The sequence below is a fragment of the Cryptomeria japonica genome, chromosome 10 (genome assembly GCF_030272615.1).
Source record: "Cryptomeria japonica chromosome 10, Sugi_1.0, whole genome shotgun sequence".
Taxonomy (NCBI): Eukaryota; Viridiplantae; Streptophyta; class Pinopsida; order Cupressales; family Cupressaceae; genus Cryptomeria; species Cryptomeria japonica.
The window spans coordinates 5,209,173-5,226,751 of record NC_081414.1 but is presented as its reverse complement, the minus strand read 5'-3'; the positions used below and the strand labels follow the sequence as shown (position 1 = coordinate 5,226,751).

Sequence of the window (17,579 nt, the reverse complement as noted above, 5' to 3'; positions counted from 1 at the left end):
ATCTTTGTGTTCTTTTGTTGGTGTGGCATTGTTCATAGTTGGTTGTGATATTCTATGTTAGACCTATCCTTAGGTTTGGATATGATTTGTGGAAGGTTGTTTGATATGTTAGGGGTCTCACTGAAGCATGTGGAGATCCAAAATTTAGTTATTTGCATTGGAGAATATATTTTGACTGATAATTTATTATATAGATGTGTAGCATGTGGATATGTTCTTGGTTATGTTCTGGTGATTTCAAATAGGTGAATTGATCTTTAAAAGATGTTTTTTGGTCCCCTCTTTCTCCTAGAGTGGATCGTCTTGTGTTCTTTTTATTTAGAAGGTATAATTTGGTTCAGAACAACTTGGTTCAAGACTTGATGATCTATCATGTATGTAAGAGATGTATATGATTGAGTTGAGTGTGTAGAGAGAGTGTGAGAAAGAGAGTGGGAAGAACAAAATAGAGAATGTGAGAGGAATTTTAGTGAAGAGCAAAGAAGAAGAGTTGTGTTTGAATGATATGCAAGTTGTGTTGAGACTGTAGTAGAGATATGAGACAAAGTATTGATGTCGAGGTCTAAGTTGTGTGTGCTGATGTTGGTTGTTTGATGCAAAGTTCAAGGACAACTTCATTATCAGGAAATCCTTATTTTCAGATCATTTTTATATCTTGCCTTGTTTTAGTTAGTTTCAAATTTTAAAAGTCCTCTTTTGAATCTTTCCCCAAGAATAGTTAGCCTTGTAGTTTGCAAGTTCAGAGTAGTGAGATCTTTTCATTGTAATCTAATATTCATAGTGGATATATTTTGTGAGTCATCATGGTTTTTCCCTGTATGGGTTTTCCATGTAGAAAATATTAGTGTTAATGTGTTGGATGTGTGTTGTAGTTTAATTATTTATGTGTTACATTAATTTAGTTTATGCTAATTCACCCCCCTCCCTCCCAGCATCGAGTGTGTGTTCAACATTTATAATATTACATTTTACCCCCACTTTAGCAAGCATATCATTAACATGCGATGTAGGTTAATGTAGAAAAAAGTGAGAAAGTTTTAAGAAGATACGAAGGGGAAGCAAAATCCTCTAAAAATGAGGAGCTCCCTTGAGAAAGAAACCTGGACTTCTGTGTGTTATTGGGGGTTGTTTCATCACAAACATGCTAGCTGTAAAGAACCATTTTAGATGAAAAGCAAAAAACATTATATAAAAATAATATGATCAAACACAAAGATAATAAGACAGTTATCACTGAGATAAAACATATTTTGTTGGTATGGGTAGCAACTTGTGTTATGCTAGATCTAGCCATGCTATAGGGAGAGTTTAGATTGATTAGATTGAGGCAATAAAATAAAGATCAAGTGGTTTAGCTCCCACAAAGGCTCTAAGATAATAAAGATCAAGTGGTTTGGCCCCCACAAAGATGATAGATACGAGATACATATATCATATCATTATATAAATAGATACAAAGATAAACAAAATGCTAACACGGATATATAGAGATATGATAGCCCCCCCTTAGAATGGTATTCACAAAATGCATGTCATTCTAAGGAGAAGAGATGTTGTGTCACGTCAACATAACGAGATGTTTCCTTGGAATATCACCTTGCAATAAATGACACATGATACCTACAACATCAACAACAACTTGAGGTGAGGGTCATGTTTCCTTGGAGTGTCATGTCTAAGAAGTGAGGGTCAATGATCATGTAGTGATCATTGACAATGTTAGAATATCCTCTAGAGAGTCAAACAAATGCCCCTCAATGAAAGAGGTAGGTAACCTGACCCAAAGTGATGACGAGTTGCACCACCGACCTCTACAAGAGGGACAAAGACAAACTTTGGAAAAGGGGGAGCTTCCTCCAAAACAGGAAAAAATATAGATAAATAAACAAGCACTGAAATAGATAGAGAAACAAAAATAGAGGTCATCAAAGCTAGCCTCCAATGACAAAACTCAAGAATGAGGCCCTGCTCAAACTTTCCCTTAGGTTTCTTCGAAGGTGAAGGCCTCTAATTAATCATAGTAAATTTAAGTACCCTGGAAAATATTTAATAAAGAGAAGATTGTGAGGTAGGCAAAGCAGACAATATTGTGATAGTTCTGATACTTAATATAAGTACAGATCCAATAGCCAAAAAGATGAGAGGGGGGGGTGAATCATACAAACTTAATCATCCATAAAAACATCAGATTCAACCTTGGTAACATATATATCAGTCATATAACCAAAAATTGTCAAACATGCAAACTCAAAAGAATATGAACAATATAAACCTCATAACACCAGATCTAATGTGGAAACCCAAATAGGGAAAAACCACTGTGGGATTTCGGACCCACTAAGAAATATACTCTTCTAGAGTATGCTTGGTTAAAAGCAAATCCTGTTAAAGATTACAAACACATTGCTAGATGTGACCCGGTTAAGGGATTTCCCTCAGATCTATTAGGATCTTCACTTTGTTAGAAGTGACCTTGTTAAAGGATTTCAAACACTCAATCAGAATGTCACCTTGTTAGAGGATTTACATATAAGACTGTTAAGTCCACTCGGTTAAGAGATTTCCTGTCCCTTTCACAAAATAACAGTAATACAATCTATCTGCAACTTCACATCTAAAATGCTAAAGCAGATTCCTATTTGTTCAATACAATCAAGACATAGAACTAATCTTGTCTATCTGTTGGGCATCAATACTCTGTTATTCTAACAGGTCTTCAAGCTTCTGTGCTCGGTAATCACTATGTAGCATCCCTGTGCATGCACTTGCCCGCATACATTGTTTATCAATAGTTGCCTATTTATAAACAATCTTCTAACCACTTAATCTCCTTGATCACATTTCCCATGATTAATCATAGCCATCAGATCTTCAATCTTGTCCAAGTTCATTATATCTTTCGATCTGAAAACGTTTTACCCCGCCTTGGAACTTGCACATTCACCTTGGAACTTGTGTTAGGGTAATGCGGTTCAATCTGAGCTGTAGATCTTCTTACCGACTTTCCATTGCCTTAGATTCATTTAACAAACTTCTTCCATGACTTGCCAATCATTGATCCGCTCCAGCTCATCAGCTTCTTTCATTAAATATCACATGTAAACATTTAATGCATTCTATTATAGCTCGGTTACAACTCGGTGAATACTAAGCTTCACTTGGTAGACATTCTGTCTTCATTAACCGACTACGATAACCTTAGGGTTTACCGACTAGGTTCCTTAGGGTTTATCGACTAGGTTCTTTGCTTGATAACATAGTATAGTATTAACCTTTATATTTTACAACATATGTATGATGTTAAAACAATCTAAAACATCAAGATCTCATCATTGTCTAGCTCGGTAGAGTTGCCCATTGAATAACTTATCCCCTTATTCATCATATTCTTTCCTATGTCTTTACCGACTCCTTTATAATCTTCATATCATATTTTTCAAGATATGGCAACATCATACTGAATTAGAAAATCAATTTCTTGACATCAATGACAAAATAATAATATCAAGATAATAAAACATCTTTAATCAATTATGTCCATAATCATCAACAACCTTCTAAATATCCTTATAATGTAATATTGCCAACATATTGCACTAGAAATAACTTATGTATGCAACATGTCAATGGGTTGTGAAAAGACAAGGACATCAGACAAGGAAGTGATGAGGGGTGGCTCCAAGGAGGGAGCAATGAAAACCTATACCATTTTGAGGTGAGGCTCATCAATAATCCTCAAAGCGACAAATAATAGAACGAAAGACAAAACAAGTGTAGATGCAATAAAAGCAACAATAGAAACAACAGAACCAAGAGAAGACATTGACTCACTCGCAACATTCAAGGCAACCTCATGTTATCGAGTCATTGCTCGTTAATGATTCTTACGCTCACATGCAAGCTAGTTACGACGTAAGTGGTGATCAAGAACAAAATCTTGAGAAGGCTTAGTGACATAATCATCCATGGGAGAGGCCCTTTAATTTGTTGCTAAAATAGGCCCTACAAGTGCAACCACAGAAACACTTCCTCATTTTGCTTGAGGAGTAGTCAGGGCAATAGGGGGTACCCTTAGAGGTTGTGATGTAGGAGCTAGAGGTGATGGAAGAGCTCAAGGTCACCACTTACCCTCACCATACCAAGTGGGATAAGGGATATCCACTAGGATCGAAATCTTGAAGAGAGGGTGGTTCACGGACGTTGACGACACAGGTGCCTTTCCTTTGCTTGCACTAGGCGAAAATATAGGAATATAAGACACCATTGGGGGCTATGTGGTCATAGGTGAAGAAGGAGGTGTCCTAAGGAACGGGTCTATCATTAGTCCCCACTAAAGAAGGGCCAAAAGACATAACTTGAAGTATTATAGGAGCATACAGGGAAGGAGGGGCAGAAATCAATGTAGAAAGAGATAAAGAAATTGTAGGCTAAATCAACTTAGGAGTCAAATCCCCCATTTTATACTTATAATAGACTTTATATAGTAGGTCTTCATAGGGAATCATAGTCACAATCAAAGCAGGCCAAAAATGATTTGTAGAAAATCCCCCACGAGCGACCAATGGCTGAAATCCAATGTCTTGGATGACACTCATTGTGCCCTCATGAGGTAAATTCAAGCACTTATGAATGACCACGGGAAATGCTTCCATGGTGATCAACAAAGGATACCTAGCTTAACCTATAACAAGTCTGAGTTGGGAATGACAATTAAGGTGCTCAACGTTGCCTTGGGTCTCACCAAGACCATTAAAGTGTTGTTACCTAGAGGAGGAACAAATAATCTATCATGTGTGCAAACAAAGGCACAAAAAAATTCATATCTCACTCTATGTAAATCATTTATAAAAAAAGCGTCCTCTGTAATAATATCTACTTGGCATGTGGGATCGACCATCACACCTGTAACAGTGTGATTGTTTATCTTAGTCGGGATGTATAATGAAGTAGGCTCCTCATTGTAAGGAGCATCTAGAGGTGTATATAATTATTTTTTGTCCTTAGGTTAGGGGGCAAGATTAGAGTGATAGTGACCACATTAACATACGAGCCACTACTTGGCTCAAGGTCTGATGATGCAAAGATAAAGTTTGATGAATGATGAAGGATTGTGAAATAAAAGTTAAATAAAATATTTAAGTATTTTAAAACCAACTGCATAAATAAAAGACAAGCTTTCATGTCAGGCTCACCAAAATGTAGAGGGGGAAAAAGCAAACCACTATGAAAGGTGCTAGATAACCTCTTAGGGACTTACTCAATCAACATCTCGACTCAGCATAAGCACAAAGGACAAGGATCGTCAAGTATCAGTAGATAACATTGGATGTGTCATAGAGATCTTCTGACGACCTCCGCCAACTCTTTGCCTAAGTATGCATGTATGAGTCATGGATGGCAATGTGACACATTGTCATCCTATACAAATAAAGTACACAGTTTCATACCTGTTGGTTAACAGATTTGTCTCCTTCCTAAAATTTTGATTATCTTCTTAAGCAAAATGTGAATCCATTTTACCCTTGAGAAGGAAACAAAAAATACCAACTGTTGGAAGAATTAATGATAATTCAACCTCTGCATTAGAGGGCAGCTCCTCATGTGATTTACAATGAATTAATTGTACAATTGATTTTTTTTATAACTCTATTAACTAGAAAGTATTGAAAAGGCTTCAACATTTATCCATCCACACAAATAAACACGTAAATTTTCTTGAGAAATTGCTTAAAGAAGAGTTCACATACTCTGATTAACATATGTTTACTGCATACATTCAAAACAAAATGGAAACGCAACCCAAAAAAGTAGCAGCTTAATCAAGACTCTCTCATGCCTCATAGGGAAAGGGGGATCAAGCTGATCAACAACATGTGAGTCATCCAACAATCTATAATAAATATGAACCAAAAGGAAATGCAGAGATAATTGATTATCAGATTAAATTATGCCCACATAACAACCTAAGAAGAAATATGAATCTCAGAATGCACAAATTCAAAGATGACTCAGCATTCCATTAATAATCAGTCATTACTTCATTTTCCACAATTCGTATCAAAAACTCTTCTATTGTTTCTAAAATCACAATTTCAGAACCCTATTAAAAGCAAGCTTTTCAGCTTAAATAGCCACCAGGCCATAGTTTTTACATAATTATCAAATAACATTTACTTTCACTTCAGTGAAAGAAACCGTTCAGATGACACAAAAGAAAGCTAAACTAATAGTCATTGAAAGGCCAGAATTTCATTGTAGCATAACTAAGCATCTACCGCAACTGAGGAAGTTACGGGCTTGTCTTGTTTTGTCGCGGATCCTCGCCATTCCAGGTGTGTGGTCAAAAATTTCAGGATAACTTGGAAATAGGGCAGGCCAATGTGTATGATCCTCTGCTTCCACGCTTCCTTGTCCATATTCACCTGTGTGACCTTCGCTTTGTGAACCTCCAAGTAATTCGAACAGAAAATGAGCATTGATTCAATCCTTGCTACTTTCGAAAAGTCATCGGTAGTCAAAGATTTTGTGGTCTGAATGGAATGAACTCTATCTTGAAAGACTTTAATCATGTCTGCAACTTCCTCAATCACTTTGGCTCCCTCCTTCATGAGTTGGATATCAATACATTTAAGGTCCTTCTGTATAGTATCAATCAAATTAGTCAGTCCACTGAGTAGCTTAGTGGACTCTTCATGGCCCTGCTCGATGATTGAGTTGCGTCATTCCACATTTTTCTTTGACACATAGAGCACATTATCATCTAGGTTCTCCACTAGTTTCTCAGCTAAGAACTTCATTACTCCATACTTATGAACATCATTCATTTGTGCGAGAACGGCTACCCACTTAACCCTTTCCTTTTCCCAGGCGACTGTCTCCAGCTCAAATTCTTTACTTACAGTCTTTGTATCTTATAAACCTTGACCAGATTAGTAATATACTCCGATCCTTGTTGAATTATTAGATCCAGCCATTTGTTGAACATCTCTGTCACTACCCTGTTCCTTTGAACTTGATCAAGCATCTTCTGGTTTGCTGGAGACTTAGGGTCAAATGACACTAGTGTCTGTGACAATGGTTGAGGATTTGGATTATGAATAGCGTTGATGTACTCTGCCATCTGTGCGACCATTTGTTTCATTTCTCTCTTGTCTTTTTCATCTTTCCAAGTCCTAGAGATTATCCTCTTTGTAGATGATTCCAAATGTTTTACAACAACAACCCTTGATGCGACACCTAAATCTATTTTCTCCATAGTAAAATCTTCCTCTGTGGCCTTATCTACATCTCTCCCAGGAATGGGCTTGGCCACTTCAGCTATCCAGTGTCCTGTTGTGTCATCCACATCAAGCATTGCTTGTGTTTTGAACTTTTTGGGCTTTAATGCTTTTCCTAGGCACTTACTAACCATGTCCTCCAATGGGATGGTGACCGACACCACACTCCTTTTCTTTCCAATGGTAGCTTCCAGCCATCTTGGAGCATTGGTAGACCCTTTAGGTGGTGGGGTGACCTGTGTATCTGGGGAGGTAACGATTACTAGGGCATTCATGGGATCCTGTCGAGTTCCCACTCCTTCATTTGTATCCACTTCTTTCATCCCAAGTTCACTTTGATCTTGTGGCTCCATTATTTGTTCAGGCTCTTCACTGGGGTCTAAATCCACCACGACCTGTTGCAAAACAGGCTCTCTACACTTCTTCTTGCTTCTTGACCGGGTTACTCGGGCATCTATAAGAATGGATGGAAACCTTCCTGACCTTCTTGGTGGTATTTTCTCTACAACGAGCTTTGAGACACCTGCAATATCAGTAATTTTATTAGTGGCAAAAATAGGTGATTGAACCAGGATGTGTGAATCACTTCTTGATTCGTGTGGGGACATGGAAGGACCCTCCTTGAATTTCAGTTTCCTCAACCATCTCTATGTTCTCCTGACAACATTGAAGGTCCTTGTTTGAATGCTATCATCTTCTTTTTTGTTCCAGTCAATTTCTGGAATCGGTTTCCCTTCAATCTCAGTACCAAACTCAGGGTCCAGGACATCTTCCTCTGTATCTTCCAATACACCTAATGTATTAATTGGGAGCCTCAAGACAGCTATCTGTCACAAAGTGAATCTTGACCACAACCTCTTTCTCACTTCATGCTCATCCTTGTAATTTTCCCAATAATCTTCTATCTGGGGTTCATGGCAGAAATGATTGTCTATGTTAAGGTTTTCCCTTGCATAACCTTTGTCGTCAAATCTTCGCCTAGCTACATATGGTTGCAGATTCATCCTTTTGAACTCCAGTTCCAGATTCAAATCATTTGATACCGACTTGCAACTGTAATACCCAAGCTCAACGGGAAAAACCACCCCGGATTCTCCCTTTGCCCCTAGTCTTTTATCTATATAGGCTAGTTGCCTGCTCAGCTCACCTCTGTAAGGACGAAGCTATCAAAAGCGTACCTGGGCAATTTGAATGGTTGGCCTTCAAAACCTCCTAACCGTATGTAAGTAAACCGTGGAAACTGGATAAAGAAGCTTCCATAAATACTCACAAACTTCATAGCCTCTGTGGACATTCTCTTGTTGTCATCACCCTAGAGTTCAAAGGCCAGTCTTCCCGCAAAGACTCCATTCCATTTGTCAATTTGTTCAACATATCTTTGTTGTTGCTACAAAGGGTAAAAATCATAAACCCCCATTCCATCAATCCAAGGTTCATTGGGTAATCCAGACCAATCCTTTGTGCAAGCTAAAATATAAAACAGGTAAGAAGACATGTAAAACCCACTCATACCCACAAAGTTGCTTAACCCTTCGTGAAGCCTCTCTAAAATTACCTGAGACCAATCCAAAAAAATTTCACCAGATAGAACCACTTGGACGAAAAAGACATCCAATCTTCCCAATAGAAGGAATGTGAATTCCCTTTTACTCTGTTTAAAAGCACAACAATGTCCCGCACCTCGGTGATGAGGTGTTCTCTGGTTAAGGGTTTGGGTAGTCGTGATCCTCCTTTCTGAACCCTCAAGAGCCAATTTCTTGCAATTACACTTATGTACTTGCTCTTCTTCTCTGAGAAATAGGCATATGAATTTCCAATGGTCCAATCCTCATACTCCTCTTTATGCGGAATACCCATTGTTGCCATCACCATTTCCCTATTAATATGAACTAACACTTCACCATCACTAGTTTTGATACATCTGTTCTTAGAATCATATATGTTCATACAAGCCAACACTAAATTTGGACACAACGTGACTAATGGAAATGTAGTAGCTTCCACAAGACCACTCTTAACTATCTTCTCCATTAGCAACCCAACCTGAGGATTCTTAGTCCTTTCAAGGAAATTCCCCAAATCTGCATGAACTAAAGAGGTGTCTTCCATTTCCGGCAAGATACTCACTAAACATGAGGTTTGGTCAAGCTTTGGCAGCACAAGCCTCATTTTAACTATCTATTCCCTTAACCAAGAAATTCTAACAACAATACAATATGCTACCCCAACAATTTTTCAGATCTTCCCCTTTTCTATACTGATAAAACTTCAGTGCACAAAGAAACACAACATAGGAGAAGACAATTGAACTTACCCGATAACACCATGAAAATTGGAAATTCTTCCGAAGAACGGAGCTAGATTTACCTTCAATGCCTCCAATTAATTGAAGTCAGGCAACTGCGACCTTCCTAAATATGGAAATAAACTCATACATCTTCCTTTAACCAGATGAGTAAATATCAATAGGGTTGCACACGCTTCATCATGATTTACTCAAGCGTGTGAAGTAATGGTGATATGACAAACCTGACACCTTCTTAATTACCCATCACTTCCATACAAGAAATTTGATATTTTCATGATTACTTTCCACATTTAGAATTTCAAAAAGCCGAATAAGGTAATATTCCTTCTTGTCGCGCCGCTTTTATTTCCACCTAAAAGCTTTTTTTTGGATTAGTTTGAAAAGAACTTATGAACCTTGAACCACTTGAACACGAGGTTCAATGGTTCAAGTTCATTTAAGTAATAAAACAGTAACAGTCGGCACATAAACAACACCGGGAACGAGCGACAAAGAAAAAGGAATAATTAAAGTGAACCTTGAACCTTTTGAACCGCTTGAAATTTGGTTCAAGGTTCAAGACCGCATATCAACTTAACATAAAAGAAAGACTCGCGCTCGTCATATAATAATACATTGCTGTGACCCACTAAAAAGGCATTTTTGAACCTTGAACTCTTGAACCACTTGAACACGAGGTTAAATGGGTTCAAAACTTCAATGACCGAAAACCAAGCAAAAGCATTTGAAAATTTGGTGACAAAAACCGAAACAATAGACTTTTTTCTTTTTTAAACTGCACTTTGAACCTTGAACCCTTTGAACCTTTTGAAAAAGAGTTCAACGGTTCAAGTACGAAGAGAACAAATGACCCGATGGAAAAAAAAGGCACAAAAAGATAACCCGCAAATTGGAATATATTCTTTTAAAAGGAAAACTCATGGGTGGACTAACAATACCAAAAAATATAGTGTGATAAATATGTGTTTTGTAGGTGATAGATAAATAACAAAGATTAAAATAACAATGAGTGTGAATTAGAGAAAAAAATAAAAGAAAGGGAATGCTCACAACAAGTCCACGATTGAATCCTCCAGCAAAATGACTCTTCTTTGATAACCTACACACAACCAAGAAAGGAAAATGTTGGGTCTATATTTTAGAGGTCTGCCACAATCAGACCCCTGTTTTGGTGTTTCCACCTCTGCGGACAACTAGATAAATAAATAGATCAATAGATGATAAAACAAGATATAAAGTAAACACAATTATAGATATGCTAATGGAGATAAAATAATGAGTGCAAAACAAGAAGAGAAGAAAGTCTCCCCTTACACACACAACACGAAGAGCTTGTTGGATAGGAAAATAGATGTGAAATGGTGAGGGTCTCAGGCATGAAGTAACCAAGAGAGCTAAGAATGCTTCAAATATTTCTTTGAGTGTTGGAGTGTGTGATTAGAATGTAGGAAATTATGAGAGATACATTAGAGAGCCAAAATGAATCTGGAAGGGAATATAAACGAGCTAGAAGAAAAACCAATGTTGGTGGGCACTATAGGAGGTATTACGAGCTCTGCCAAGTGTAGGTGTAACGCTCCAACGACCACCTTTGGATTGCATATTCATGGGACGCTAGCGAGGAGTCTTGACGTCTCCACAATACGTAGGTGTCCATGAATCAAACAATCAATAATGTTAGGAAAAGGGACAAAAACAAAACTAAGAAGGCATGCCAAGCGAGGCAAACGACCAAAAAGGTGAAGGGATTCTCCAGTCATCTTAAAGCAAAGGTGCTTATGTATTGTTTAATTGCACAAGGTACAATTTACAACGTTATATTTACAAAAAGAAATGTAATCAAAATTGATATTTCACAATAACAATAATTTCATAGAGCTCAATGCCTTGTCAAGTTGAAACTTTCTCTCATGTTAAAGGGTTTTGAGATCCCTTCAAAACCTGGTTTTTCTCTAATCAAAAACAATAAATTCATAGAGGAAATCCTTAGTCCCCTCATGCGCTAAGGCCAAGATGTAACTAGGAAAGACATAATTGACTTTTAGAGAACCTCTAATATTTTAGTTACCAAATTATATTAATTTGCGCACTTGAGTGAACATCAAATGCATCTGAAATATAGTCAAATTAATATGCCATAGTAACTCAAACACATCTACTTGTAATAGAAAATTTATTTATATAACCTCACATTATATTCCTAATTTTATTCCATGTATATTATAAAGCTCCCTACATAATAACTATCAAATTGCTTTGTAATTTGAGATTAAATATTGCATAAGAAACATATATATAAATAATTTGTATTTAATTCATACATGCAAAACTAGAGCAAAATGTAAGATTCCATATTTAATGAATGTGTTGTATGAGAATAAATTCATCTAACTCTCAGTTACCTGTCTAATATATCAAAATAATTATTATTATTCATAAGAATGCACTAATCTAGATTATCATCATATACTCATTGTTGGTTAGCAAATTTGATGCTATAGTTTACCTTGAGAAATGAACCTAACTTGCCTAATGAATAGCAACAAATGGACCAACAGTTGGAGAGATCATTGTTGAGTTGGCAATTTTCTTCTCAATTTTAGAGGTACAACTCTCTCGTATGATGAATTTTGGATATTCAATTGGACATTCTTTTAGAGCTATTAGATTTCCACAATCCATTCAATAAATGTATACAATTTCTGGATTTAATTGTGTAAATTTTTTACCATCAACGTTTCGAATCACACTCCGTGATCCATCATCAAGAAGCAAGAGAGCTCAAGGTGTTGTAAGATAGATAGTTGCGGACCAAAGCTTCAATAAAAAGAAGAAAAGGCAAACAGATTAAAATTTTGGATATTCTTTTGACAAAAAGCAAAAAAGACAAGCCAATTAAAATGGAAACAAGAAAGATAATTGCACAATGAAAAGAATGAACACAAAGATTCACTTCTCCGATGTATGCAAGATGCAAATAATAGAAAAAAATAACTACAATATAACATATAACAAAGATTTGGAAAAAAAAAGTTACAAACTAAACATCCCAATAATTAAAAGCATAAAGAAGCATACTCCAATTGACATATTAAAATATCATTCTTTATTTCTCTCAAAAATGAAAGAGTTACAAACTCTTTCTTTTGTAACAATGAAAAAAACCCGGTCCCTTCCTTGAGAAATTCTCCCAGTCCCCTCAAATTGAATGCCCCTTCTTTAAGAAACTTCTATAAGAAATAGCAAAGGGGAACTATTCAGTTTCCATAACTGACTGCTTTTTAAGTTAGTAGCAGAGATTTTTGAAGTGTCATTTGTCATTTTATGTTGATCTTTTGGTGGCATAGTTTAACTTCACAAATAGTGCTTGTTATTTCACCAATTGTAGAAGCTTACGGTCATTGGTTACATGAACATCTTTTCATTATCCATTAGCAAACTTAGAGACTGAATCTACAGATTATGACTTCTCACCATTTGAAACATCGTGCCCTTCATGGTCACTGTGAATTTTTTCCAAATATAACTTGTCTGGTACAGACTCTTTACGTTTATAAACATAGATTTTACAATTTTAAAAATTTTACTTCAACTTTATTAACATAGTCAACCACAAGAATTTGAAAATTTGGTAACTTTTAACTAGGAAAGACTTTTCATGAAAATCAAGTTAGAAGATGAATAGTAGTTCTAGAGTAAAACCCATCACTTTTTTTGCTTCAAGCATCTGGGGTGAGTGGTTTAGACTTGGTATCATATATGAAGTTTAAAATTGGCTAGGTTAAAACATGAACAACATTCATAAATTAAACTATTCTAATTAGAATTTAAGCTATCCACATTAATATGTCATGATGAATAAAATCACATAAGTCAAATATATGAATCGACAATTCTCAATATTTAATACTACACTAGCACAAAATCACATGCAATAGCAGGTAGGTAAGCATATGACAAAGTTTATATTTAGCATTGTTTATTGGTTTTTTTTACATATCCATCCACTACAAGTAGCCTTCATTATAGGAAAAGAGCAACCGTAAGTTGGGTCCCCTTATTAGGTGATCTAACACATTAGTGAAATGGCATACAATTTGGCACTCTTTGTTTCTTCTTAGATCCACTAAGTTTTTCATGTGTCTTGTCTCAAGAAAGTGATTGGAACATCTTGTATTCTAACAGAGCTACTTACATTGAATGAGGAGGGATCCATATTTTTAGTCATTAAGGCTATTTTGGACATGTGCTTTCACAATCATTCTATTGAGGTGTTTTTAGTCTAGTGGAAAGCTCTACAACTTAAAAATGCCACATGAGAAACCTCAAAAATTCTCTCAAGGTTTCCTCATCTTAATCTTTGAGGACAAACATTTTTTTAAGGAGGAAGCAGTTTTAATGAATCCCATTATTCTATATGTTAGACCATATTAGTTAGATGCCTATGCTTTTAATTCACCCTTATTTAGTATTAATAAAGGAGGATGCATATTCTATATAGGTCATCAAATTAATTGTTAGAATAAAATATTTATCCTTCATGCATGAGATGGTAGTAATTGTCATTGGTAAAACTTTATATATTATAATGACTTTTCAAATGGAAGGAATATTAGATATTTGTAATTAGAGTGTATGTTCTATTTGGATGTTTACTTTCGAACTGGTGTTATTAAGATAATAAAAGCATTATGTTTCTCTCACTTCTGTGTATTTATGTGTGTTATCTTTTTTTCTTCTAGGTTCATTATAGGAGCCCAAATTTTCATGTTAGGCCTAGTGTTTCCATTACAAGAATCTTCCTATTATAAAACATATTTAATACATTTTGATATATTTGACCCAATATGTCTATTTTGTGGGTGATTGGAAACCCTTCAAAATCTTTTTTACTTCTATGTTTGTGCATAAAATTTGTAGCTATAGATCTACGATTTTTTCCAACCTTTCAAGCCCGAACCTTTTACTTGACATAATGTTTATCACATTGGTGAAACCAAGATTTTCACAGAATTCTTCAACCATGACATGTCATTAATTCCTTCTTGTATATGAAAAAACAAATTCTATATATTTGTTCTCCTACTATTATGAATATTAACTTTGCTATGCACTCCAAATCATTGATGATTTTCAATGTGATCATGTAAATTCAAATCCAAACTCATAAAATAGTATGGGATCCTTTGGAAAGGAATATTAAGCAGCGTGTCAACATCCAAAATAAACCATACTGTTTCTTATTTAATGAAACATAAAACTAATGAACAACTGTTGGGCAACGAACGCATCTATTCTGGCTCCAAAAAGACAGTACAGAGTGACTAACATGCGTGTTAGTCGCGCGTTTTACACTGTCGATTTTGCAATTAACGGTTGCGATTGACTAACCTGTCACTAACACACTGTACGAAAAGTCTTGTTTTGAAGCTAGAATAGCTTCAGCCTTGAACAACTGCCCTAAATCTACTTGAGTTGCTTATTGTGGTTTATATAGAAAAAGCGTGCACCTCATAAATTTGAGGGGGGTTCCACTTCGCTTCGAAATATATGTATATATACTTCAAAGAATTGCATGAAACTAAGGGCTGGAAATATAAAGAGCTCTCTTGACCAAACCTGTGTATGTGGAGATTTGATCTCAACTTGTTACAAGCCCTCAAACTATAGTTGTTACTCTAACAAGCTGCTTGAATTGAATTGAAGGGTTATTCTACAAGTCTTTTAACTCTTGATCTCAACTTGTTACAAACAATTTTTAACTACCTTTCCAAATATCTCAAGTACAGGGGCAGGTGCTTGGTTGGGAAGTCTCAAAAGAGGTTCTGTTCTGAAACTTGGTAAGCACCTCAGAAGTCCATTGCGCCAAAAAAGTTTGGTTGTGTCCCACCTGTCTATCTTTGTGAAACAAAAAGCAGGGGAGCCGTTCCTGGGGATTGGGGCAATCGGGACCTTGGGAATCCCTGTAACTGCCCTCATGATTCATCCCTGCCCAGTTTGCAAGCCACTGAAAAACGTACTGTCCCGCGCCCGCTCCTTCCAACCAGCCCTTGGGGAACATCTCCATCACGCTACTCCCCTTCTCCATGAACACCATGTTTGTTATCTGCGCTCCGTGAGCAGTAACCAATATGTCAGTCTTGCTCATGGCTTCCACCTGAATTCACATTCAACACAACGCAACCTCTTTAATCACTAGGTTATGAAAAGAAATCTGAAATCCTATCTTAGATTAACAGTTTTGGCAATACCTGTTCACAAAAGCTTAGATTGACTGAGCGAAGAAGGCGAAATTTGCAGCCGGGGACCTTGCTGCATTCCCCTGCAACCGCCGACGCCACCACGGATTCATTCTTAAATGACCTCGGCCCGGTTCGGGAAACAAGAGTGACGTTTATGGTTCGAATCCCATCGATGATCGGCTGGCTTTCAGCTATGTTGCAGAATTTCCGTGCTTTGCAACGGATCATGTCGAACAGCGCGATTCTTTTTGGCAACGACATGTGCCCTAGGCCTCTGCGGTACACCACAGCTTTTTCAAAACAGAGAGGCGAGTCCCCTATTTCCTGTATATGCACATGACGATCCAAAGCAGCAAGCAACACACTGGAAATATAGGACCCCATTGATGTTACAAGCTCTCCGTTGTGATAAAGAACAAATCTTTGAGGCGCCTCACACTGGTTCTCCATTCGCCATGACGCAGCGACAATCAACGAGCTCATACTGTGCCATGGATTTCCATAATCATAGAAGCTGTCGGATATCAAGGAGAGCCCTGCAACAAGACTGGAATTAGGCGGCAGGTAATTTGGCCATGCGAATGCATATGAATTGAGAGTGCCGTTGCCCCTGTTCCCGCCCTTAAGGCACAGGATTTTCCCGTTAGAACCCTCCGAAGGGAAATAAGACAGCTCAGGGTTTCCATTTTCTGATCTTTCCCGCACTGTGCTCATGAACCAGGTCCGATCCTCTTCATCTATGGATCCCATTTTTACGTCCTGTAACGGCAAAAACTCAACGGACTGTCGCAGACGGTCCCCCAGAACATCCATTTCTCGCTTTAGATCTCCAATCTGATCACTCTGTTTCTGTTTCTCTTCACTGCAGGTAGTCAAGGCCACATCTTCATCTTTGCTGTGAGTCAGAACTATTTTTTTCTTTCCAAGCACAAGTACTTCTTGCAGACAAGCTAAATGCAAGGCTCCTACCTCCAATTTATCACTACCATTGGGGAAACATTCAGCAGCGCCATCCAGCCTTGTGCGAAGGCTACTCAACTCGCTCGCTAAACGCTCGTTCTCCGACTTTAGAGACGAATTCAGTTGCAGAAATTCTAAGGTCTTGATTTCAGATTTCTGTAGCTCTGCATAGCTTCCATTGTTTCGGATTTTCATTGAAAAGGCATTTGATTTCCCTTTGAATTCCAGAAACCGCCCAATAATGATTATGGCTACTAATATGCAAACAACGGCATTAAGTGCAAAGCATTTGGATTTCTTGGCCGCATGGCCATTTCTTTTCGGCCTCAATGCAGAGTAGTCAGCCGATTCCATGCTTTCTTCTGCCTTCACTGTTGCTATGACAGTAAGCCCCATTAATGGGCACATTGCTCAGCAGAAAACGCCGGAAATTAAAGAGCTGCACATGATATTTGAGCTTTTCCCGGATGCTTACGTAAAAATTGTTCGGTTTTATCTCGCCAGTCACAACGGCCATGCTGCCACGAATTTTAGAAAGTATTGGTACTGGCAATCATGGCGACTATTTTACTGAAAATATTTGGAGGAGACGAGGAGAATGTCCGGATTATCGTGTTTGATCTTAAATTTTAAGGCATTGAAAGGGGGTGAAGCCTACTTTTCTTGATACAAAAGATTAAGTAACGAAAACTAAACAAAAAATTATTTATTTATAATCTTGTATAAGTCTATTTTCAGCTTTGACTACAATAAATTCATGATTAATTTTTTAATATGGGAAGTAGATTAGAC

The 17,579-nt window shown here is 37.1% G+C and overlaps 1 protein-coding gene across 1 annotated transcript; it reads right to left on the bottom strand.

Annotated features, from left to right (window-relative positions):
- Window positions 1–14,796: 14,796 nt before the first annotated feature.
- On the bottom strand, window positions 14,797–17,368 carry LOC131069400 (uncharacterized). Its single transcript, XM_058004798.2, has 2 exons — window positions 15,837–17,368; window positions 14,797–15,742 (listed from the first exon to the last, which is right to left on the bottom strand). Exons 1-2 carry the CDS (start codon window positions 17,193–17,195, stop codon window positions 15,365–15,367), a joined length of 1,737 nt encoding a protein of 578 aa, XP_057860781.2. The 5' UTR covers window positions 17,196–17,368; the 3' UTR covers window positions 14,797–15,364.
- Window positions 17,369–17,579: the final 211 nt, after the last annotated feature.